The sequence below is a fragment of the Hemicordylus capensis genome, chromosome 1, assembly GCF_027244095.1.
Source record: "Hemicordylus capensis ecotype Gifberg chromosome 1, rHemCap1.1.pri, whole genome shotgun sequence".
Lineage (NCBI taxonomy): Eukaryota > Metazoa > Chordata > Lepidosauria > Squamata > Cordylidae > Hemicordylus > Hemicordylus capensis.
Window position 1 is genome coordinate 113,992,761 of NC_069657.1, and position 25,276 is coordinate 114,018,036.

Sequence of the window (25,276 nt, forward strand, 5' to 3'; positions counted from 1 at the left end):
ATGTGGCTTGTATTAAAGACTGTGTGTCTGCCTATGATAGATTAGGTAAAAGTATCACGAAGGAGGTAGATTTCCAGGCTCAACTGGCCAGGTGACCAACAGATTTCCAAGTGCTATTTCTACATTTGCAAATATTCTACTGTAATGTTGGTAAACATTAATAGATCTATTTCATTCATTCATTCATTCATTCATTCATACATACATACATACATACTCCACCCCTTCAGTACACTGTACTGCTCAGGGTGCGTTAAAAGATTTCACATGTATCATTATGAGCTGAAAGAATGTGGCTAATTCGTGGGTTTGTCGAAGCATGTGATTTAGACAAGATTTCATGAGCATTCTGATACCTCCAGTCACGCCTAGTTGCACTGTACAGCTCACAGTGAGTTGGGCCACTGACCCACTTAGCCCAGGAATACGTAGCTACCCTGGCAGTGACTCTCTAGGATCTCCTATTAATGTCCAGCAAGACAGTTTAGGAGAACTTGCAGCCCAATCCTCTGAGTCTTTTCTTGGAGGAAGTAAGTTTAATTGAACCAGAGCAGGTTCTGCAAGATGGCAGGTATGATGAAAAATATAATAGGGAGATAGTTGAGTTCTAGGTGAATAGCTTGCCACCATCCCTGCTCCCCCAAGTTAAAAATTGTTTTTAAGCAATAATTTGGAAAAGGATTAGAAGAGGATATCCTTGGCGAGTACACTCAGAATGTCAGCTCTAACACATCCCCAAGCTAACAGTAATTCATTCTCCTACCTATATACGGATGATTGAGACATATAATATCGAGCAAGGCAGAGTACAGGAAGTGTGGCACAAAAATCTTTCAATCTTTGGGGTAAAGAAGTGGAATGTGTGTGTATAAATAATTTGCCAGTAGACCTTGGTCAAAAAGCAAGATGCAAATGTAATAAATAAGTAAGTACTAGGTCACCAAAGTCAATGGAGCTGTTGTCAAACAAACCTGGTGATTCTTAGGGCCCATTAGTTTTGTGGGAAGGGCAATGCAGAAGGACTCAATGGTTGCTGTGGTGGTAGCTGCTGCTGAGAGATTGCTCAGCCATGAGGTCTCCCAAGATAAATGGCCTCTCACAACAGCGAACAAGTCCTTCTGGCTACCATGTCCATACAGATATATGTAATACAACATCTGTAGACTTCTGTCTACAGATGTTGTCTCTATCTAGACTATCTGTAGATAATCTGTAGACTTCTCTTCACTAAATGGTCCCACATACCCATTCTCATTTCTTTACCAAAAGGACTGATTCTAACACATTTGTGTTGGATATGCATGCCAGGAGTTTCCCAACATGCAGTGCTAACAAACCATAAACCATATTATGGTGCTAACAAACCATAATGCTAATTTCACCCTATTTTATTAGTGTTTTGAAGACTATGGAGAAGCAAATAACACCCACTCTTTGGGGTTCCAACCCAGCTTGTTTGGGTAATGCGCACGCACACACACACTGTTAATGTGTAAGGGAAGTTGCAAAAAGGGATTTTAGTCAGGCAAGTCTGTGCAAGCCACAAAATGGATACCTGAGTTTCAAGGCAGGGCAATTCAGTGCTGCCAGCAAACCATATACAGACACAGAATCATCTCCTGGAGTAAGGGAGTTTCTGGAATCCTGTGAAGAGATATCACAAGGAAGCTGCACAAAAAACAAGCAATGTACTTCCACTCCAGCCAATCTACTTCTGAGTGAGTGAGGCGGGGGGCGGAGAGAGATTATTGCTAAATGTTAAAGACATAAAATAAAGTAAAAGCGATTATATTAAATTGTCTCTATCAGGCAGGATTCAGACTAACTAGTCATGAGTAATTACCACTGAAATCAGAGTAAAGTTAGTCATGACTAATTTAAATCCTATTAATTTCAATAGGCCTTAGTCATGATTAATTTAGTCCGGAGCCTGCCCAATATGACTGCACTGGAAAATGATTTTTAAAAACTGATTTTAAATCAAAATCTGTAGGGTTTTCATATGTATTTCACACTCCTGCTTATCTGCTTTTAGGACAGCATATCACCTAGCAAGACATAACCAGCCCAACGGATTTGCTGATTATTTCACCTTAGTACAGGTTGCTGATATGGAGCTTGATGACAGCTTCTGTTATCTTGCACTTTGTCACCAAAATAGGTCACTCAGCTTGTGCATTATCTGCACATCTTCACCACTAGGACAAAAATAAATAAATCACATCTATGTGCTGAGCGTTCTTGAATTTGGCAGTGTTCTTTGGGGGTTTAAGCAACCAGAAGATGTAGAATTAATTACAATGTACTGATGCAACATAATTAAAAGGAGGTGAGAAGGTTTGTTTTGTTTTAATTGATTATATTTTATTCTTTTAATCTTAAAAAAACACTCAGAGCAGTCAGTGGCTGGCATGCCTGCACATGATTCTTCAAGGAAAGTGCCTTATCTGTTTGCCATGCTCTTTCCATCCTCCATCTATCAACCTTCTCCCCTGCTCCAAATGAAGTTAATCGCTAACACATATGTCATTCTCTCTAAACCAAATGAAAGCATTTAGGGAAAATAGAATCAACATGCAGCTAGGTGGCCACAGCCCCCCATAGTGTCCTGAGCAGCAGTTTTGCCCCCAAACTGTAGAGGGAAACAACTGAGGCTGAAAGACCAAGGGAAAGTGTGGTGAAAGGAGGCTCTACTGTAAACAAATGCAATATATGAGATAGTAGAATGTGCTTAATGCTTACATGGTGTGGGTATCTTAACTTACAAATTCTATGCATTTTGGTACATGAATAAATTTGTAAGCATGTTCATTATTTTTAGGCTTGTGCATTTCGATTTGGCAACAAAATGTTTTGTGTCCAAAAATAGCATTTTTGGACGTTTTGTATACAAATGAAAAAGAAAAAATTAAAAACCATTTTTTTGGTACACAAATCGAAATGACCCTATTTTGGAGCTGAAGTTTTGTTTTGTTTTGTTCTTCGGAGCTTTGGTCTCTTGACTGCAGCAACTAGGGAGGCAGTGAGTGTTTGTCAAGAAGAGATTAGCAGAAGATAAGATATGCAAAAAGCATGCACAGCATCGCTGAGGAAGCTCATTTCCTTGGAATTTGTTCTATTGTGATGCAATTATGTGCTAAGAAATTCTGATTGCCAGTTCTAAAAAAACAATGCCTTGTTTCCAATTTGTCTAGACTGATTGCTTTGAGGGTGGAGCGGAGGGGGGGGGAGTTTGTTTCAATTCATTAACAAGTTACTTGTTTGCTTCGGCCTTTCTGGCTGCTTCATTCAAGAGAGACAGAGAAAGAACTAATTTTGTATTGCATGTCTAAACTCAAGTTTCCATGATGCCATGCTTGCCTTTCTACCTGCCTGAGCCCAGCATACTGCTCCCTATTTAGTTACCATGTATGTGTATATAGTATATAATGCAATTCAAATGCCTGCTTGCCTGCCTAAGATAGTTCGTTGTTCTGCTGCCTCTTTGTGATCTTGCTTTGGAAACCAGTTCTTTATATAGCTCTGCTATTGTTGTTGATGTGTTGAAAAAAATGTCTGTGGATGAGAATTGATGCTTGGTGGAGGAGGGAGAGTAGGGCACACTTGATGCTGCTGTTAGCCGTAGTTTGCTGCAGCAGTGGAACATGGGATTAGGGGTTGCAGCAATGGAGCGTGGGCTTGGGGGAGTGAGGGGTTGTTGAAGTTTGTGTGTCTTTGTGGAAGATTTGGGGCAGAAAGGGCACCAGAGCAGTGGGTTGAGCATTAGCACTCCAAGGGGTGCCTGCCAACTACCCAGATTGCAAAGGAGTTAGCCAAAGGCCTGATTTTAAATTAAGTTCTGAAGTTTATGCATCTTTAAGGTTTTATCCCATAGGGAACAATGGAGGTTTCATCAGCCCCATAACTACACTGGGTGGCGGGCGGCGGTGTTGAGGTGACCCAGAGTGAGTGGTGGTGTACTGCACAGAGAGTGCCAACTACCCCCATGGGTTGCTAACCCATGGGATACTGGGTTTTATTTTTTCTGAGGTGTTCTGAGTGTAGATTCTCTGGTAGCATATGAGATTTTCAATGACAAACCATGAATCCTCTCTCTTGTGCTACCAGAGAATCTACATTCAGAACACCTCAGAAACAACCAAACCCTGTACTCCACAGGCTTGTGGGTACGGGGGTGGTTGGCATCCTATGTGCACTACACCACCACTCACTCCAGCCCATCCCAGTACCCCCCCAGCTGGAGTTATGGGGCTACTGAAACCTCCATTATTCCCTATGGGGAAAAACCTTAAAGACACATGAACTTCAAAAATTCACCAAAAATCAGCCCTTTGCCAAATTCCTCTGAAATTTGGGTAGTAGCTTCCACCCATTGGGCACTACCAACCCACCAACTAGTTTTGCCCAGGGCCATTTTTTAAAATACAAAATGTTTTGGATTTTGCAATTTTGAACAAAGAACAAAATAGGGGTGTTTCGGATTCAGGCCAAAAACAAAACAGAAAAACAAAAACAAAACGCACAACCCTAATTTTTTATTTTATTAAACTGAATGTATTTTTAAAATGCCCATGCACTTTGAAAAGGAAATTCACTTAATTACACAAGCCCTCTTGTGCATGCTTGCAAAATGCGTGGAAATTGTAAGTTAAGGTACCCACTTTAACTCAGTGGCTCCTAGCTACCAGCAGCTCATGAACTGTTTAAAGCCAAGTCATTAGCTCAACTCCTCTATGGAACTCAACTGGGTCCTTTCCCCAACATTGTGACTCTGGAATGCGTACAATGTAAGTTCCTGAGGGCAGCGCTCTGTGTACCAAGATGTGTCTCCAACGCCACTCTACGTCTGGAGACAGGCCAGATCAAGATGAGGCTAGGGTGTGAATGGCCACTCTTTGCTACTGGCTCAGGCTTTGCTTTGCCCAATTGGTCTTGCCCCCACTAACCCTTCACAATGACTACCAATCTAGTTGGGCTTGGTCAATCGAGGCAAAATTAGTGACCCTGGGCCTCTCCCTACCGACCTTGCTCAATATGGGCTATGATCAGGCAAAAGCAACCATCAAGCAGCGCATTACGGACATTGAGCATCAAACTGATCTCAGTAGTGTCCCAATATTCTACATCAGTGCTGCCTCTCCTGCAGCATATCTTACTCAATTGGAGATCCCAAATCACAAATGGGCGTTTACCTTGGCTCGCTGCCATGGCCTCCCTTCAGCAGTGCTAGAGGACCGGTATAGAAGGCTCCCATTTGCTGATCGACTATGCCCCTGTGGCTAAGGACAGATTGAAACTACTGAGCATGTCCTCCTATACTGCTCATTTTATAGAGACATTCGTGCTTCTCTCATTCTCCCATTGTTAAACAAGTTCCCGGGATGTATAAGTCAATTCTACAGTCCGAATAAATATTAACGTTCACGTCAATTCTACAGCTTCTGGCTACTCTCTGACATGAAGCCTTCCATCACATATAGCGTTGCCAGATACTGTGTGGCTGTGATCGGCATTTGTTGGAGGATGATAGGCTGTGAGCCCTTTTAGCCTTCATCTGACTCCTGATGATGCTGGCCTGCCTACGCCTTCTCTCTTATTGTTTTTTTTTATTGCTTTTTAATTTTTAAACTGGATTTTACCATTTTATATTCTCTGTGCATTTTTTACAATAGATATAGTATTGTTTTATTTTTTAGCAGGTTTTAATTTTTTTTGTATTAATATATGTAATTTTTATCTATTTTAGCTTGTCTCTTTTAAATTGCAATTATTTTTAATTTCAGCCTATTCATGATATTTTGCATTGTACTTGCAATCACTTTTAACATGTTACTTATAATTTGTACCTTTTATTAGCCCCATTAGTATCATGTTCTTTTAACTTGTAATTTTATGCTGGTCTACGACTGTAATAAAGGTTGATTGATTGATTGAACTCAGTGGCTCAGTAGGTCAAACAATACAGATGTGGACATTGTAGACTCCAGTTCAATTTTGAGCTTAGCTATGAAGCTCTCTGTTTGACTTTAGACAAAAATCCATATCTCAGTCTAACATGTCACAAAATACTCTGATAAATATATTAAAACAATTTATGAAGAGTATAAAGGTAAAGATAAAGTGTGCTGTCAAGTTGATGTTGACTCCTGGAGACCACAGAGCCCTGTGGTTTTTCTTTGGTAGAATACAGGAGGAGTTTACCATTGCCTCCTCCCGTGCAGTATGAGATGATACCTTTCAGCATCTTCCTATATCGCTGCTGCCTGATATAGGTATTTCCTATACCAGTGGGGATTTGAACCAGCACCCTCTGGCTTGCTATTCAAGTCATTTCCCCACTGCGCCATTAGGTGGAGTCAATTGGAACTGCAAACAGTACATATATTACACTGATCATTTCCTATACAGCTATTTTCCTTGTATGATTCATCAGTACAGTATGTAGAGTGCTGGATGCTCCCCCGCCACCTTCTTGCTTCTGTTTGGTCAAAGACTGTAATAAAGTTTATCTATCTATCTATCTATCTATCGTGCTGGATGAAGACAAGGTTCAACTCCTTAAGAATCAAGATCTCTCCACATGGTCTAGGCCCAGTCTCTCCAGAGCAGATCTTTTACAGACACTTCACACCTACCACATGCAAACAGAAAAGCCCTTCACAAAGCCACAAGTACACAGTGGGCCCATGACATTTGCTACCTGAAGCCGAAGATCAAAATGGCACCCATCCCCCTTCCTTATTCTTTTTCTGTTTCTGTTTTAAAAAGTGGAGCACCAAATGACACCCCCACTCCTGCAATTCCTCCTTTCTTCAAATCTCTCCCCACCCTTTCTTGCAGCTCAATCTTACGTGGGAGGGGGAAGGGCTCATGGTTTGTGAAGTACTTTATGTAGACTGATGTGATTTTGCAAAAAGCTTGATATGTTTGCAGGGACAACCTTACCATGGGGCGGGTGAAGTGAGCTGCTTTAGGCAGCAGACTGTGGCCTCTCGGGTGTAGCAAAGTAGCACTCTCTCCAGTGAATGGCCTGGGCGCTTTCCAGATTAGACCCTGCAACGGGGTCACATCGTATCTCGTAAGTGTGTTTCCACACTTCCTGTGTTGTGACACTGCAGTCCCTACACGGACAGCAGGTGCTGCTCACATTTCCAATGCCTTGTTTCAAATTTAATCGCTGTGATATAGAGCTAGGACGTCGTATATCCGGCATAAGAAAGCTGCTGTTTTTTTTAGTTGTTAGTTTTCGCAAGAAAACTGCTCCCCCTGCTGTTTACATTTTGAATGCAACTTGCCTGAACGGAGGCATTTTGCTGCTCTTGAGCAGCTAGTCTGGAAAGCGCCCTGTAGAGAAAAGGTGACAAAATGTTGCTTTCTATTGGGAATAGAAGAGGAAAAGCAGCATGGTGCTATTTCACCATATTTCCTCTGCAGGCATTTCTTGGGACGGAGTGCTACTTTTTTGCAGTGGAACGTCTGCTGCCTAAAGCGACCCACTTCATGGTAGGGTTGACCCTGCACATACACAAAGCCACCTTTTACAAACCCACAAGCCTTTTTCACACCTACACAAAAGCACTTTACAAACTAAAAGCCCTCAATCTCCCACACAGAGGCTGAACATTTTCCTAATGGATAATGCTGGAAATTTGGAGTTCTTGGAGAGCCACTGCCAAAGTAGCCACTCCTGAGCTAGACAGGCCCAACTCAGTGTGAGGTGGACAGTGCAATGTGCCTATTAGGCATGACTGGAGATTCCAGAATGCTCAAAAAATCGAATTTAAATTACGGGCAGAGTCAAGCCCATGAATTAGCCACGTTCTTCTAGTTTGTGATGATACATTTGGAATCTATTGATGCCTACAAGCATTACAGTAGGACATTTGCAAATGTAGATATAGCTCTTGGAAATCTAATGGTCCCTTGACCATCTGTGCCTTGAAATTTACCTCATTCTAGATTCTTTAGTCAGAGAGAGTCTGGTGGCTATAGGCCACCTCCAACCTCAGAGGCAAGATGCCTCTAAATACCAGATGCAGGGGAGCAACAGCAGGAGAGAGAACATGCCCTCACCTCTTGCCTGTGGGCTCCCCAGAGGCATCTGGTGGGCCACCCAGAGGTACACCTAGGTAATTTTGGAGCCTGGACCTAATGGCCTTTGGAGCCCCCCCCCCCCCCCGCTGTGAATTAAGCATCAGGTTTTTTAACACGTAGGTTCTTGAGGGCACAAACCATACCTCTCAGGACAGACTAAAGAGGCGGGGGGGGCAGGGTATGTGGAAGCCCTGGACTTCGGCCCCAAAGTCCAGGGGTAAGAGTGCCTCTGGCCCGGCCACTGTGTGAAACAGGATGCTGGACTAGATAGGCCTTGGGCCTGATCCAGCAGTGCCGTTTTAAGACAGAAATCTCAAGCATCTTTTCTTGGAAATAGATACTTTTGAAATTGATGGATGGGAGAAATTTCCAAAGGTCTACAGGACTCACCTTCACTTAGATAAGAACAGCCCTCTGGATCAGGCTCAACGCCTATCTTGTCTAGGATCCTGTTTCCCACTGGGGCTTTTCCCGGGACTTTTACACAGATGGCCTTTAGTTCACATCTCCTCCAGAATGGAGGGTGCGAGTCCACATATCAGCCGGATTTACCTCGAAGTCTCTGAGAGCTATTAAGGACCAGTTCACACACGATTCTGCTTTCCCCTGAATTACTGCTGCACTTTCTAGCTTGGCCCAAATTATGTCTGGGGTTAAAAAAAATCCTCTATTTGTGGCAGCTTTTTTTTGAAAAACCCAAGCTTTCTGGTATGCCCCACGGCTTCTCTGGTGATGTATGGAGGGGCCATTGCCGGTAATTCTGCTTTTTTCGAAACTCGCACTTTTGCAAGGCTAAATGAAGGGTAGTCTGCTGTGTTTGGAACGGTCTGCCCTTTGAGTGATTGGCAATTGCGAGTGCTGGGGGTGGGTGGCAGGAAGGGGTTGTGGCAGATTGGTGAAATTCTGAGGAGGGAGTCCAGAAGGGAAGGGAGAAATTCCTGAGTTAAACGCAAGCACGAATGGGAATGCAAAATGTGGGTCTTCCTAAGCTTTCAACATGTACAAGATCCTTGCGAGCGCTACTTCGGTCTTGGCTAATTTCAATTCATATATGAGTCTCTGGCTTCGTCTTATTGAAGCCTGGTTACCATAGGAACATAGGCTTTACATATGCAGATGTTGTTGGAGGATGTCTGGAAGCTTAACAATGGAGACTACAGGCTCGATGTAAACTGAGCCCTTTGTATCTGAGCTGATTCCATGAGGCTGCATTTTAATTCATCACAGAGAGAAAGCAATGATTTCTAGGGATGTGCATGGAACTGGTTTGGAAGTCCTTTATGGGCAGGGGGAAGGTGCACTTACCCCTCCCACCATTTCCCCCCTGCCAGTGTCAGGTTTTTTAGGAGCCCATCGGGGCAGCAACATACCTCCCTGCCGCCCTGTTGCCCTCCTCTCCCAAATATGACTGGAAGTTGCTGACGCACCTGTGCACGCCTGCACATCAGCAACTTCCAGTCATATCTGGAAGAGGAGGGCAACGGGGCAGCAGGGAGGTACGCTGCCACCCCGATGGGCTGCTAAGGGTGTGGGGAAAGTGGCGGGAGGGGTAAGTGCACCCGCCCCCCGCTCTTAAAGGGAACCCCGCGCTGCCTTCGAACCGCCCCACCACGATTCCAAGCACATCCCTAATGATTTCTACTTTAAACTTCCATGGACTCTTAAATGATCTGTGGTGGGGGAGGGTGGGAACATGAGGTGATGAAGGCAGTCACAAAGGCAAGTCCATTATAAAAATAAGCAAAGATCTGGGTAGGATTCGGCAAGTTCAGGTTAAGCATTCTGTTGTTTGATCCAGCTGCTTGGCAACTTGTCTCACTGGTCATCTGCCACCAACTGTCAAACTAACAACAAAAAGGTCTCTTGCCTCTTCCTGTGGGATGTGATTGGTTGGAGAAAAAACCCAGAGCTGTGGGAATGCACACAAGAAAATGATCTGCAGGGATTGCAGAGTGGAGCCGACTGACTTAATCCCCCAAATTAAACAGCTGCAAATCTGCTGCGAAGATTCACAGCTGATACCCCATGGCATGAAGCCATGTCTGGATAACTTCCAGATGCCTCTGAGAAGCCCACAGGCAAGAGGTGTGGGCATGCCCTCTCTCCTGCTGTTGCTCCCTTGCAACTGGAATTCAGAGGCATCATGCCTCTGAGGCTGGAGTTGGCCTATAGTCAGGGTCAAGAAATGTTGGCTCTGTTTACTTGTCAAGCAATGTTGGTATATTACTTGTTAAGATATTTGTTGCTCATCAGGCATCATTTTTCACTTGTCACAGACAAGTAGACTAGTGGATTTCCTAAGCCCTGCCTATAGTGACCTACTTCTTCCAAAATGTTTATTCTGTTCCTTAAGTAATATATATATTTAGTTTGTTTTTTCTGAAGTTTCTGGTTTTTCTGCCTTTAAGGGAACATGCATTGTAACATTGCTTTGCTTCGCTTTACTACCACAAAAACATAGGCAGTAATTTTAGGTTTTTATTTTTAAATTGAAAGCAGAGATTCTTATGATTTCAGCAGCTAGGATTTAAAAAAAACAACCCACATAAAATGAGAAGATCTACAATACAGTTAGAGAAACTAGCAACTTCCTGCACATTTAACTTTAAAGTTATTGGAACTACTGTGCAATAGTGAAATGTGCTCTCTAAACTGGAAATATATTACTTCTTCCATGCAATTCTCCCACTGATTTCACAGTCACAAGAAGCAAGTGGAACCCTAGGCAAACTTACTGTCAATCCCATTGAAATCAGTGGGATTTATTTTGAACTAGCTGGGCCAGGCACAGAACATCTGCTCTTCCGCCAGCCTGCTTCTTCTCCCCTCCCCCCGCCAACTCGGCGCTTTCTGGCTGGTGGGCCAGTTGGCTGGGCACCTCCTCTTGCCCATCTGCCAATTCCCGGTGGTCGGGCTGGGAATGGGCCGCCACTGCCTGCACCCACCAGCCGGCCACCCACCCACTGGCAGGAGCAGCTCGCTTCTTTTCCCCGCCCCCACCCGGCATTTTCTGGCTGGTGAGCCGGTCGGCCAGAAAGCCAGCCTGCCACCAACTCCCACCCGCCAATTCCCGGCGGCCGGCCTGGCCCGCCACTGCCAGGCTGGCCCACCACAGCCTCCTTTTCCCAGCGGCCGGCCCAGGCCGGCCCGCTGCCACTTCCTGTGCTCGGCGGCTGGGCCAGGCCGACTCACTGCCACCTGTTGCTCCTGGCAGTCGGTCTGGCCTGCTGGCGCCATTGTCTCCCCATCCCCGTCGCTATTCCCCAGGCAGCTGCTCTCATGAGAGCTGCCACACATAGGATTAGCGACGGGCACGCCTAGGAGAAATACATATACAGATAATCATGGTTCCGATTAGGCTGCAAACCTATGCAATCCTTACTTGGGAGTAAGTTCCACTGAGTTCAGCGAGAGTTATTTCCAAGCCACCATGTCTACCATAGGGCTGCATATCAGTAGGGATGTGCACGAACCTGTTCAGTGTTCTATTCTTAGAACACCAAACAGGTTCAGAACCCTGCATGCACACACTGAAATTCCAGTCAGTAAAACAACAGGGTAGCAAGGAAGTACACTGCCGCCCCACCGGACTATTTATCCACAGAGTGCCGGAGGAGGAAGCGTGTTAGTGCACACTCTCCCATCCTTAGGGCCACCTCTGCCCCACCATCAGCTCAAAAGGAGCCGGTTTCATGCACATCCCTACATATCAGCAGCTCAAAAGCACACTTTTACTTGGAAGGATGTTCAGCTGAAATCAGTACAACTAGCTGAACCTGCACAGATCATCTCTGTGCTAGGACTTTGTTGCTCTCCTTGCCCCCGCCCCCACCCCGGCTTTATTGCTCTGTGTCAGCCACCCACTCTCAGCTGCCCCAACCTGCTGCTTGCTCGCTCACTCACCCCCTCCTGGCCACTTGCTCGCTCACTGCCTCTCCACCGCTCGCTTGCTCACTTGCCTGCTCCCCACTGCTTGCTCACTCACTAACTCACCCTCTCCCAGTCACTCTCTCGCCCCCTCCCCACCACTCACTCTCTCACTCACCTCTCACCGCTCGCACTCCCACTTGCCCCCTCCCCGCAGCGCGCTCGCTCACTCACCCCCTCCCCGCCACTCTCTCTCACTCCCTGCTCGCTCATCCCCTCCTCTTCCCTATCTGCATATGGAATCCCCATTGCCCAATCACCACGGTGCTTCTGTTCTGTTACCTCCGATCGGTAAAGCACTGTGTGGGCAGAGCCTGCCACGTATGACTTTAGTGTATTTATAGATAGATAGATAGATATTGATAGATAGATTATTTCCAAGTAAATGGATAAGACCAGGAGGGGTGTAAAGGGTTGCATAACAGAAGCTTTCCACAGCTACAGTTTCCCGATCACAATACAGCCGCCGTGAGAGAAAAAACTGCACCTGCTGAAATTCTCCCTTTACTCTTACAGCTCAATGCTGTTCCCTATTTATTTCAATGAGAGCTAATCCCAAATATGCAGAGAATTACAGCGTCAAAGATACAGAAGCCCTCTTAGTCTCAGCTCAGGACAAACCCCAAATGGCAGCAAGTTCTCCCAAAGGATGTTCCTTCCTGCTGTTACTGAATGCAGTGGGCAAGGCAACTGCCCGAAGCGATAACAGGGACTCGTTCTATCGTGGACTGAAAACATATGGCCGGTAGTAACGCGTCTGCACCACTTCTCGGTGCAACAGGCTAATTACCCCTCCCCATTCTTGCCTGAAATCCTCCGGCCAACCTCAGCCACCGCCGCCGGCCGGACTCTCTTCCCTCCTGACTTTGCAATCACGTGGGAACAATAGCTGCCTGCCGGTCGCGTCTCCAGAGCCAATGGCAGCCGCGCAATCGGTGAAGGGCTCGGAGATGGCTAGCAGGGCAAGAGGAGGAGGGCTCTGAGGGCGCGGACAGGGGTGGCCCGTCTCGAGCTCCCTCGGCGGCGAAGCGACCCCACGTCCTCCTTCTGCAGACCGCGTGCTGAAGAGATCGGGAGAGGAGCTGCGTAGCAAAGCAACGCGGGACCTCACTGCGTGCAGGTCAGTGGCATTGTATTGCCTTCTTGGCTTTCAGCACAGCAGAACAGCAGGAAAGCTGGGCTCACTAGCGAGCAACCGTCTTAATGGGTAGTTGTTTTGGCCAGACTTTAAAACTCTGGTTGGCTAGAGCGAGGAGAGGTTTTGAAACACCCAGGTAAGAGTCGCTCTGAATCTGTTCAGTAAGTTGCGCGTGATAGGTCTAGGGACTCGGTGCTCTGCACATGATTGCCTACATTGCCCTGGGCAACTCACTGGTGGCGTTTGATGTTGTAATCCCCCCATTCCCGTCCTTGTGAACAAAGTTTGGTGATTTCTCTCCTCTCTCTCGTCTTTTTCTTTGGGTTTTTCTTTGGCGGCGGGGAGTTTTTATAAAAACACAGTGGCTGATAGCCAGACTAAGTTACTCGTGAGAAGTTCTATAGAATAAGTGGGAAAAGTTATGACAAATTTGCCTAGTTAATTTCCGTGAATTTCCTACTTATGTAGCCTTTGGTGCTGAACGTATCTTACAGTAAATTCCATTTAAAAGCAGAAACATTTCTGAATAAACATGGGTGGACCACAAATTGGATTGATGGCTATTTAATTTCCCCCAAAATGACTGACACTGTTGGCTTTAAAAATACGTTTTTAATGCAATCTTAAACTAATTGTTTTTGGATTAAATGTGGTCTACAGCCCAATCCTATGCATGTTTACTCTGAAGTAAGTTCCACTGTGAATAAAATTTAGTCCACTGGAGTAAAGGGCTGTGATCCTATGCATTGTGTACTTAATTTAGTTCTATTAAGGTCTGTGGGATTTATTTCTAAATGAGCATGCAAAGGATTGGACTGCAGGTCCTTAGTAAATGTGCAGCTTTAGTGGAAAGTATCTATTCTAGCTAGAACTTAATTTCATCAAGGAGAAATGCTGGTCTTTAAACAGTGTGCAGTTCTGTTCGCACTCTGTCATTCAAAATGTTTACCCTTAATACCCAGTGTGTGGCAGTGGAAGTGAGGAAAGCGATGTTCTACATGTGCTCAAAGTCAATGCATTCCTTGTTAATTCCGAAGACTTTCCCACATGTTCAGTGATCATGTAGAGTGGGGTAGAGTGTTGCATGTGCTGTCCTGACCTCTGAGCATTCAGCTAAAGCTTTGAATAGAGCAAGTTATACGCATGTGGGTATCCTTTCTGGAAGTGGGAACTCCGCAAACGGTAGGGTCCCCGATGATCATACATACAAAGCTTATATACATAAGGAGAGGAGAGCTGGTCTTGTGGTAGCAAGCATGACTTGTCCCCATAGCTAAGCAGGATCTGCCCTGGTTGCATCTGAATGGGAGACTTGATGTGTGAGCACTGCAAGATATTCCCCTCAGGGGATGAAGCTGCTCTGGGAAGAGCAGAAGGTTTCAAGTTCCCTCCCTGGCTTCTCCAAGATAGGGCTGAGAGAGATTCCTGCCTTGGAGAAGCCACTGCCAGTCTGTGAAGACAATACTGAGCTAGATAGACCAATGGTCTGACTCAGTATATGGCAGTTTCCTATGTTCCTATACCACTGTGTTTGTAAGGGCGTTTGTGTTTGTTCAGTCCTGTTGCGCATTGGAGGGCAAAAAGAACAGGAACTCTCCACATGTTCAGTGTACATTCAATTGCCTTGGATTATATTCTAATGCAAGCTTTTGGAGATGGATAGGTTTCAGCTCAAAGTTCTTTTGAGCCCTGGCTCAAACTTAAACATTGGTCAAAATCAGCAGGCCTCAGCAGGCCTTGCTTCAAAGTGAATATTTTCAGTCTAAATCACAGCCTTTACCGTTTTAAAATGTATCATACTTTCATCTAAGCGTGTCATCCACTTAAAAATGCAAAAGGCTGCAATTTGCAACATAATCCTAAATAAATGCCTGTGAATTGCCGCTTGGCTGGGCAAGGCTGCCGGGGCAAGTGGTCTTCTATATAACTTACATTTTCAATAAATTCACACCCTTAGTTAAGCCAGAATAATTAACATCTCATTGACCATTTCCGGACAGCAGGCTTTACTGCAAGTCTGGATCCGACCCCCCCCCCCCCCGGTGATGCAAAAAGTGGATTTTTTTCACCTTGGACATAAATCGGGCCAGGCTCTAATGTGCAATGAAAAACCCGAATCATGTGTGAAGTGCTCCCCAATATTTTGCACGGACTTCGGAGCAAATCCGACCAATGTTCATACCCTTCATTCCAGTGGAGAACAAGCTAAAAGCCCCGTCTGGGAATGCTCCTGGATCTATATTTATGAGCACACCACATTGAGTGGTGTGAGCTGCTTGTGCTGGACCTGCAGAATTCTGTGAGGCGCTTGAAGAGCAGAACATTGGCTGCCTGAGCACATCAGTCTCTAAGACTCCACAACTCCAATTGTAGGCTTGTTTTTCATGTGGTATTGAAGTTAGTTACTTTCAGTGGCTAGTTCCCTCCCCTGCCCATCCCACCAGCTGCAAATGGTTCTCAATATGTCAAAAATACTGTGTGGCCTGTAATGACACCTTCATAGCATGCTGTCAGTGAAGCCCCCTGAACAAGCTGGTAGTAAAAAAAACATTTATTTGGAAGTAAATGGAACTGGAACTTGCTTCCCAGTGCAAGTACTTAAGCTCTTGCTCTTCTTGTGAAGTTAACTAACAGCTCAACCCTATCCATGTTTACTTGGAAGCAGTCGTCCCTCTATAATTTTTTTCATCTCTGTGCGGAATGAGTTTTGTTCTGGGCAGCAGTATCAAGGCAGTGTGTGCACACCTGCATTCAGAATGGGGCCTTCCTGATTCAACCTGAGCGAGATCTAAAATGAACTGAGCGGACATCCAAAAACTTGTGAGCGCGCGCACATGCGCACGCCTTAGAAGGAACAATGCTTGGAAGTAAATTTGTGCCAAGACTGCAATCCCCTGGGCAAAGAGAGCTGGTCTTGTGGTAGCAAGCATGACTTGGCCCCTTAAGCTAAGCAGGGTCTGCCCTGGTTGCATAGGACTTGATGTGTGAGCACTGGAAGATATTCCCCTTAGGGGATGGAGCCGCTCTAGGAAGAGCACCTAGGCTCCAAGTTCCCTCCCTGGCATCTCCAAGACAGGGCTGAGAGAGATTCCTGCCTGCAGCCTTGGAGAAGCCGCTGCCAGTCTGTGTAGACAATACTGAGTGAGATGGACCTATGGTCTGACTCAGTATACGGCTGCTTCCTATGTTCCCTAAATACTTTTTAAAATGTCCAGTGAAACAGTGAATTCTAAATAAACATGAAGGATCAGGCTGCCTTGCTTCAGTCCTTTGTGCACATCCCTGAGAGTGAGACTTAGCTCTTCATAAATATGTGTATGCAGGTTTATGCATTCACAGAAACTATGGGAGATATTGTTTTTTGATATCTCTTTGAGATTTCACAGAGTACTTAAAGCTTTCTCTATATTATTGGTATCTACAATGTGTGTTTTTAAAAAAGACTCCCTGGATAATATTTTTGCTTAACAGATAACTCTCGAGTTCTGTGTAATGTGTTCAGAACTGAGTTGTGATTTCTCCCCCACCCCCTCCAGTTAAAAAAACAAGCAGGACTGCTCCATGGTAAATGGGCTGTTGACATAAATTACTACTTTCTTTTATGTTGCATATGCTATAGTGAGTTGGGAAAATCCCAGGTGCCAGGTTACCTGGGTACCTAAAATTTTTTAGGGAAGGGCCTCTCAGTCTTGTGTGCTGGTCCCTGCCCCACACTCCTCATTTGCTACTGGCTTCCTGTTGCTAGAACTTGATATGTGCTCAGTCCTACCGATGCAGAAATTTCACACAATTATTAGAAGGAAGAAGGGCCAAATGCAATTGATAATATATGTTGAAAATCAAGGAGTAAGGGTGCCATCTCACCTTCAGCAAGAAGCAGGCTGCTAATGATTTGCCAACACCTCCTTTGTAGCATCTGTGTTCCTTGCATAATAGCATATACACCAACTGAAAATGGGAGTATTTGAAACATCAGTCTACTGTATTCCACAGTAGCTCTTAAGTACACTGCTAATTGATATATTGTATTATAATTTAGTGGTAAGATGTCTGAAGAGATCAGGCTTGTGCATTATTCTAAAACAGTGGTTGGGAGAGAGAAATTCCACAATTGAGTTCTGTGCGTGATGATTTGTGCAACCTGAGAGTAAAGTCTGCTGGAAAAACCTCAGTTTTTAATTTCTGCAGTCTTGATGGTGCATGAAGCCAGCATCCTAGATGGTGTGTGGTGATGGTGAGGTATTGGCTGGAAAGGTGCTCTTCGCTATGGTTCTGCTTCTGAAACGGAACGTGTAAGATGTAGGATTTAAGCTAAGTCTCTGTAGACTTGTCATCTGAGACTGGTATTAAAAGGCTCCCTGTATTGCCACAGTCCTTCTGAAGATAGTAATGCTTTTCCAGTGTGAACACTGAATTGCTTTGCTCCTGAAGTGGGCTCTCGTAGTGTTCAAGTTTTGATAACATTCTGTTCTTAAGTCTTGGTGATGGGATTTGTGGATTAATGGCTCATGCAGTATACCTTTTTAATTGCTTAAGTCATGAGGTTTTCCACCTACCCTTTTAGGTGGGAAATACAATAGGTAATATTGTATTTATTTATTGTATTTACTAAAATACTATCGTTAATACAATTTGCATTGTTAGATCCCTAATCCTTTTCTTATAAATTTTGAAGGATCCCTGCTGCTACAGTACTGACATTCTTGTTTTCTCACCGACTAGCATTTGTGAGGTCACGAGTTCCACTGTGGCTCTTGAATAGTTTAAATGTGAATAGAATTAATAGAAGTTCATAATACTGTATGCATATTTGGCCACTTTTGGCAGACAATTGGTTTTGTCTGTATGCTCTTCACTAGTTGTGTTATATTAAGGGAACCACAAAATGTTGTTGCTGGCGAAATGGAATTCCTTTCCTCAAGTAGCAGGTCCATTTTGATCTGGAGGTGCTTTCTGGAATGTGTCTGTGAAAGGACACTGTTGTATAATTCCTGTCTTAACACTGACAGCAAGTGACACAACTTATCCCCCATCCTGTGCCTATGGGAATTGAAACTGATTAGTCTCAAGGCAGTTGTGTGGATAAACCTCTTTTAAGGGAGGCTAATTAAGTCCTCCTCTGGTATAAATTAATCCTTGGTAGGATTTTTAAAACTCTGCCCTCATGGACTGAAGTGTGTACTATCTAGACTTTTTTCTTAACAAAAGTGAGCAGCAGTGCCATCCTTCTGTCTGATGTGTCTGCACGCATGTCCTCGAGTGCTGTACCTCTCTTGCCCTCCTCTCAAATTCTTCCCTATGGTCCATTTTGCAAAATACTAGGGATGCTCTTTTGTTCCACCCTATCTGAAATCCAAGCAGGAAGTCTATGTGTTGGGAGCGACAGAAGCATTGTTGTAATAGAACCAGGTCTCCCCACATTCCTCACTGTGGTATGTTCCATCCCCTTCTGAAAATGCCGTGATCATATTGTCATGGATATTGGAAGAAAATCACCTATTCTTTCCATTATTCCATTTGATTCAACTCAGACCTAGAAAATGATGACCTCTTCACCTCTTAACCTGAAAATTCATGTTTGAGTTTCAGGATGTTTGCAGATCTTGTAAAGTTAATTAATCTAGTTTAGCTCATCTCACTCTGCTCTTATCTCTCAGACATAAGGATTAGTGAAGGAAATTGAATCTATATGAAAGGAGTTAATTATAAATCTGAGTTAAACTAACAATAGTACAGTAAAAGATGTCTGATAACAAGTTTTATACTGACAAGATTGAGAGGCAGATGACTTAATTTTCTTAGAAGTTTCTGCTTGCTTGTGAGCAATTTTCGAATGAAAGTGGTGAAAATTTTGTTGTAGATTCAGGTTGCCTTCACGCACCTTCCTGTCTTTTCTGGGTAGTTGTGAGTATGACTGAAGTAACTTTGAATTAAGTATTATGCTCCTTGAACTAACACTCGTTGATATCTTTCATGTAAAGCCCTTTGGAATCAATGTGAAGCTGATGTTTTGTGCTTTGTCCATCTTATATGATTTATATATTCTGTACTAGAAGCTATACAAGTAAATTTCTAAATTTTTGTAGAAGCGTTTTCTTGCAAGTTCTCTTCAAAGGTTAATTATTGTCAATGCTATACCCTGAGAGAAAACCAAACTCATGTTCTGGGTGTATTTCCTAAACGGAAACTTGGTATACCTTGCAGTTTCCTGATACAGTTCATGGCTAACCTAAATACTGAGGTGGTAAAAGTCATCTTGTGTTGTGCACTCATCTGCACAACATCTGACACAGTCGATGAGTGGTATATTCACACTCACTGAGTGCCCGAGTCTCAAAGAATGCAGGACAACTGCCTAGATTGACCTTGGAGAGGCTGCCTCCGTTTCCTCAATTTCATGTGGCATGGAGGCTGCAAGGTGGATTCCTAGAGCAGCTGCCCTTCACATGCTCCACAACTAGGCTAAGCTAGGCCCTACTAACCCCCTGGAGTGAATTGCAGGGTCTATTCCAGCTTTCACAATTCAGATTAGAATTTTGGCAGGCTACAATGGACCCATTCCTCTCTTCACCAGACTTTGCAGAATGGAATTTTCTCTTGTCTAGTTTAAGTACTTGGTGTGTTCCTCCCTATTGGGCAGTTTTTTGTTGTTGTACATGTTAGGACCTTGAGCAGTCTATGTCTAACCCCATGGAGAGAATAAGAGAAGTATATTCTGTGCCTTGGGGGGAAAAATCCTAGAACATGGCCACTGGGATGCCATGACTCATTCTCTCTAAAGGCCACTCTCCCCTCAGATTTGCACAAGGAGCACAGAAGTGAAGCAGATCTCTTTCCACTTCATTCAGTTCTCTCTAATTTATCAGCACAGTGGGGAAGCTGGCCATGCAAGTATTGCATATCAGTGTGATGCTTTGAGCGGAAGGGAGCACACGTGTAAGTGTGAGAGTGTATTGCTTTTTGGAGATGCAAGCGTACATCAACTGGCAGAATGTTCCTCATACTCAGAGTCATGTATGATACTGATAACCGAGTGACATGAGAAACAGCTTCTGTTATGCATTACGGTAAGGACAGGGATCAGTTGTTGTAATGCATCTTTCTTCATTCTGAAAAAGCTGATGACACCCAAGCAACATTGTTAGGCGAGATCTGAAACAGAGATTATATAGTTGCATACCTGAACTTCTGGGTTGTTGGCTTTGGCTTGCCTACACATGGGATTCTTATTTTAATGTTGAGGCATAGATCTTAGGTGAACATAAATAGGGAATGATTCATCCACAGTAATTATGCCTTCATACTAACACAACCCACTGAAGCATGTGCAACTTGTATTAGATGTGGAGTGTGTTATTTCATCATGAGTTTCAAGTACCTTCAAAGCTTAAAAATTATTGAACCTTAGGTTTTACTCTTTTTGAGGACTGAGGTAGATTGAGATCTGAATTGAATTTTACTTGTAGATTTTTGAGAAGGGTTTTGTTCAATTTAAACTTGTAATCACATCCTTTAAAAGATCCAAGGTAATCTATTGTTTCTCTAAATTTTCCTTTTCATGAAGTGTAACTGATGACCCTTAATTAAAAACCCTAATCATTCTCAGATTGGTGTCTGTCTTTGAGACCAGTATGTCTGAGATCTTAATGTTGAATATGCAAGCCATATGCCTGAACCTGAAGCTGAGAGAGACCATGTGTCTGTATGTAATAACCAGCCCAAATTGTAGCATCTGTTTAGGAATCTGTAATTGGTACACTCTCATTTGACTCATTGCACTAAGACTTCTTGAATATAATTTAATCTGATAAAGAGTTATACTAATGGTAGATTTACAGCAAAAGCATTTTAATGATGCCATAGAATAAATCTAGCTTTTTGAAGATATGGAACTAGCATTGGAGACCATAGATTGTGCTTTCTGCTGCACAATGCAAAATATACAAGGGGGAGGAGAGAGTGGGGTTGTCTTCCCTTGTTGGGTTGCTTAACTTCCAGCTTGAAGACTAGTTCTGAAGAACGGAAATGCTTTCTCATTATTCTGTTACATTTTACTTGATCCTAATAAAGGAATGACCCTATTTTGGCTTTATTTTATTTTATTTTATTTATTTATATCTCTCTTTTGGACCATCATGGCAACCTGCAATTTTTGTATACAATACAATAATACAAAAGACAGGAAGAGCTAAATAGTGTGTTTTTCTGTTTGAGTTGCTTTCACATCCAAAGTAGACTTGCAATCCATTTTGTGCACCAGTTTAATGTCCAGGCTTTGGCTTGATTAAATTCTGGATTTGTTCTTAATTGGTGTGATGAATTAGCTTTTGATGTAATCTGTACAAACCAAAGGCCAGCTTTGTACCACCAGTCATCTGTTTTGGGAGAAGAAAGTAGTGTCAATCGGATATAATTAGCATGTAAACACAAATTACAATGAACTGTTCTTCTACTAAAAAAAAAAGAGAGAGTAAAGAATAACATAAGAACAGCCCTGATGGATCAAGCCCAAGGCCATTCTAGTCCAGCATCCTGTTTCATACAGTGGCCCACCAGATGCCTCCGAGAACCCCAAAGGCAAGAGATGGTGTGCGCCCTCACCTGCTGTTGCTTCTCCTTCAACTGATATTGAAAGGCATCTTGCCTCTGAGGCTGGAGGTGACCTGTAACCCTCGGACTAGTAGCCTGACCTGTCCTCCATGAAAACCTAGACCTGTTCTCCATTAATACTTCTGGTAAGAAGAATGTGTAGCATTTCCGTGTGTGTGTGTGTGTGTGTGTGTGACAAATTCTATCATAATTAATATGGCAAAAATGAAAAGAGAAAATAAAATTTGCAGACCTCTGATTTACTAATGTTTTGAATAATATTTTCAGTTTTTGTGTTGGCTAACATGAAATCTTGTAATGTTTCAGATTTTAAAAGTTTCCTATTAATCTTAGTGCAGACTTTTTGTTCCACAACATAGGTGGAAATAAAGGGGCAGGAGATGGTAGTGCTACATTCCACACTATTATTCCTCCACAGAGTGCAATGTGCTTTTTTCCTGAATCATTATATTGAACCATTGAACCACCTATCTCAGTATTGTCTATACCAGGGGTTCTCAACGTTGGGTCTCCAGATGTTATTGGACTTCAGCTCCCATAATCCCCAGCCCTAGTGGCCTTTGGTTGGTGATTATGGGAGTCGAAGTCCAATAACATCTGGGGACCCAACACTGAGAATCCCTGGTCTATACTGACTGGCAGCAGCTCTTCAGGACTTCACAGGGGTCTTTCTCAGCCTGATCCAGGATTAATCCTGAAACATTCTGCATGCAGTGCATGTGCTCTACCACTAAGCTGTGGTATTTCTCCATTTAAGTCATCTCTGGAAACATGTGGCCCCAACACTCTACTGAGATAACAGCATTGTGGGGACTTGGGGCATCTGCCCCCCCCCCCAATATCTAGTTTGATCCTGACATACATGTATATTGCAGAATTTTGGAGTAGGATATATTGGTATGAGAAGAAAGATTGTTTGGCATTGGTATAAGTGGGGGGAAATGGTCATTTGTAGGCTTTTTAAAGCAGATGAATTGAAAGAATGTGCGCCAAAGTTTGATAAGCATTCAGTGTTCATCCCCTCCAATGACATTCCAAAGTACCCTGCAAGTGAACAGTAAAAAGAGATTCTTCCTTTTCAGTTAAGTTATTACATTCATGTCACACCTAATCAAGAATCTCTAGGTAGTTTAAAAACAATTAAATTACACAAACCAATTAAATATAGAAAATAAAATATAATTAAAACAGAACCATATAAAAACAGCCATCAAACACCTGGTTTAAAAGGTGTGCCTTTAAGGCCTTTTAAAAAGCTGATAGAGTATTTTGGCTGGAAGCACGTTTCAAAGTTCAGAGCACAGAAGACCGGCCCTAAGTCACCGTCATATCAGCTGGGGGCAACTGCAGGTGGACCTCTCCACAAGACTTTGACAAGTGGTGGGGATCATGCAGAAGAAGGTGCTCTCTTAAATAACCTGGACTCAAGCTGTTTATGGCTTTATAGGTAATCATCAGCGCTTTATATTTCTCCCGGAAGTATATTGGCAGGCAGTGCAATACTTTCAAAACAGGAATAACATACTCTCTCTAAGTTGTCCCAGAAACTAACCTGGTTGCTGCATTTTTATCTAACTGAAGTTTCCAGGCTATATACACAGGTGGCCCTACGTAGAATGCCTTTGTATGTGTTTGCCCCGAATATTTGCTATATTTGCCTGCCTTTGAGACTCCCAGACTTTATTTTTCATAAATTGATCTATTGTGGAAAGAAGTTCACTACTTTGGGTTTGTAAGTGTTCCTTGCAATTCCATTTGATGTGGATTCACTCTCTCAAAATCCAATGTACACTGTTAATATTTCTGATTTCTTATGTCCTAGTTAAGTAATAAGGAATAGTCCAAACTATCTCTTCGTCTTTGTCCCCACTCCTCCGTGTACGTTGGGGGTAATAGGCTAGCCTGTTTTATGGAAGTAACTGTAAGGGCACCTGACACAATGTATTTGGAGCACTTAGCAAAAAGCACTATGTAAATACTAAATATTGTTTTGTTTGTTAATGCCCTAAGCAATAGTAATAAGAAGGCTGTATTTGAATTGTGGCTTATGAAACACATGCAGCACTTCAGATATAGCTCCTGTTTGTGGTGGTGGTGGTGGTTGTTGTTACTTCCTTGAAATAATGGAACGTAATGGAAATAATGGAATGCTACACATAAACCCTGTAGTAGGCCCAAAAGCCACTGGCTCATAGCTCTCTGGCTGCCCTGACTGAAAGCAAAGGGACCCATGAGCAGTGGGTTCATGTGGCAGAAGAGAGAATACATTAATTAACAGATCCCAGAGGCCATAAAAACAGCCCTGCTGGATCAGGGCCAAGGCCTATCTAGTCCAGCATCTTGTTTCACACAGAGGCCCAGCAGATGCCTCTGAGAATCCTACAGGCAAGAGCTGAGGGCATGCCTTCTCTCCTGCTGTTGCTTCCCTGCAAATACCTGCAACTGGTATTTAGAGGTACCTGCCCTCTGTTGCTGGAGGTAGCTTATAGCCACCAGTTTAGTAGCCATTGATAAACCTGATAGGGCTGGGAGAGACTCATGGCTGAAACCTTGGAGAGCCACTGCCAGTCAGAGTAGACAATACTGAGCTAGATGGACTTGGTATAAGACAGCTTACTATGTTCCTAAGTTTGTCATTCACATACAAACATGTACACGTGTGCAAACACCTGTGTGCACACACAACATAATGTCGGAATAGGCCTTGTGCGTGTTGTGAATTATGTTGCTGCTTGGAGTTAATCAATACAGTTTCAAAACTGAAAATACCCACTTTAAAAACAGGACCTATCAGCTGACATATCAACAGAAGCACTGGTGCTTCTGAAAAATTCAGCTAGCTCAACTCCACTGCCGGCTGAGCAGTGTGGGCAAACTTTGACAACTTCCCCAGGAAACAATCTATGCAATGTGAAAATATGACCCTAAGGGTCTTTCAGTCTAGATGGTAGTATAAAAGCACAGAACACTATTAATGGAAAGTTGGATTCCAAAATGTGATTGCATCTTAAAGCTAATCAACAGTTCCTGCATTTTCCACAGCCTGAGGAGCTCATCCTCCAATCGTATGGGTTGTGTACTGAGCATGCTCCGAAGACAGGACCCAAACTTGAACTGAAGGCATGCCTAGCTTCCTGCCTGGAAGGTGGCAATCCTCAGTTCTGGTGCTGTCTTGCTCCTGTACACAGCGCTGTGAAGGATCTCCCGCAATCCTTCATTTTTTTCTATATTTGTGGCTACCTTGATCTTCTTATTCTTTCCTCTCGTCTTCTTCCTTCTGCTCTTAGTATTGTGCCAGGGTGGGAAGGAAGTCGTGTTTTATTAATTTTTTTCTTCAAATTGATCTTTTTTACTTTAACATTTGGCTTGCTTTTGCTTTTGCTTTCATTCTCCTTGGCTGCCATTGATTTTGATTTGATTTGATTTTTATACCGGCCTTCCAAAATGGCTCAGGGCGGTTTACAATTAAAACAAACCATTAAAACAGTAAAGAGCTAAAACAAAAAT

General features: G+C 43.5%; 1 protein-coding gene across 12 annotated transcripts in view; it reads left to right on the plus strand.

Annotated features, from left to right (window-relative positions):
- The first annotated feature begins 12,806 nt into the window (after nucleotides 1–12,806).
- PPFIBP2 (PPFIA binding protein 2) overlaps nucleotides 12,807–25,276 on the plus strand; it is a 168,552-nt gene continuing 156,082 nt past the window's right edge. For 3 of the 12 annotated variants that reach the window (XR_008308610.1, XM_053256132.1, XM_053256159.1), the window contains exon 1: nucleotides 13,194–13,295. Coding sequence is in view for 10 of the 12 variants with exons in the window: in XM_053256132.1 (XP_053112107.1) it covers nucleotides 13,225–13,295 (71 nt within the window). In the remaining 2 variants the exon portion in view is untranslated. Of the gene's footprint in view, nucleotides 13,142–13,191; nucleotides 13,296–25,276 lie in introns of those variants that run through there. The other 9 variants (XM_053256180.1, XM_053256211.1, XM_053256208.1 and 6 more) reach the window with 5 other exon arrangements.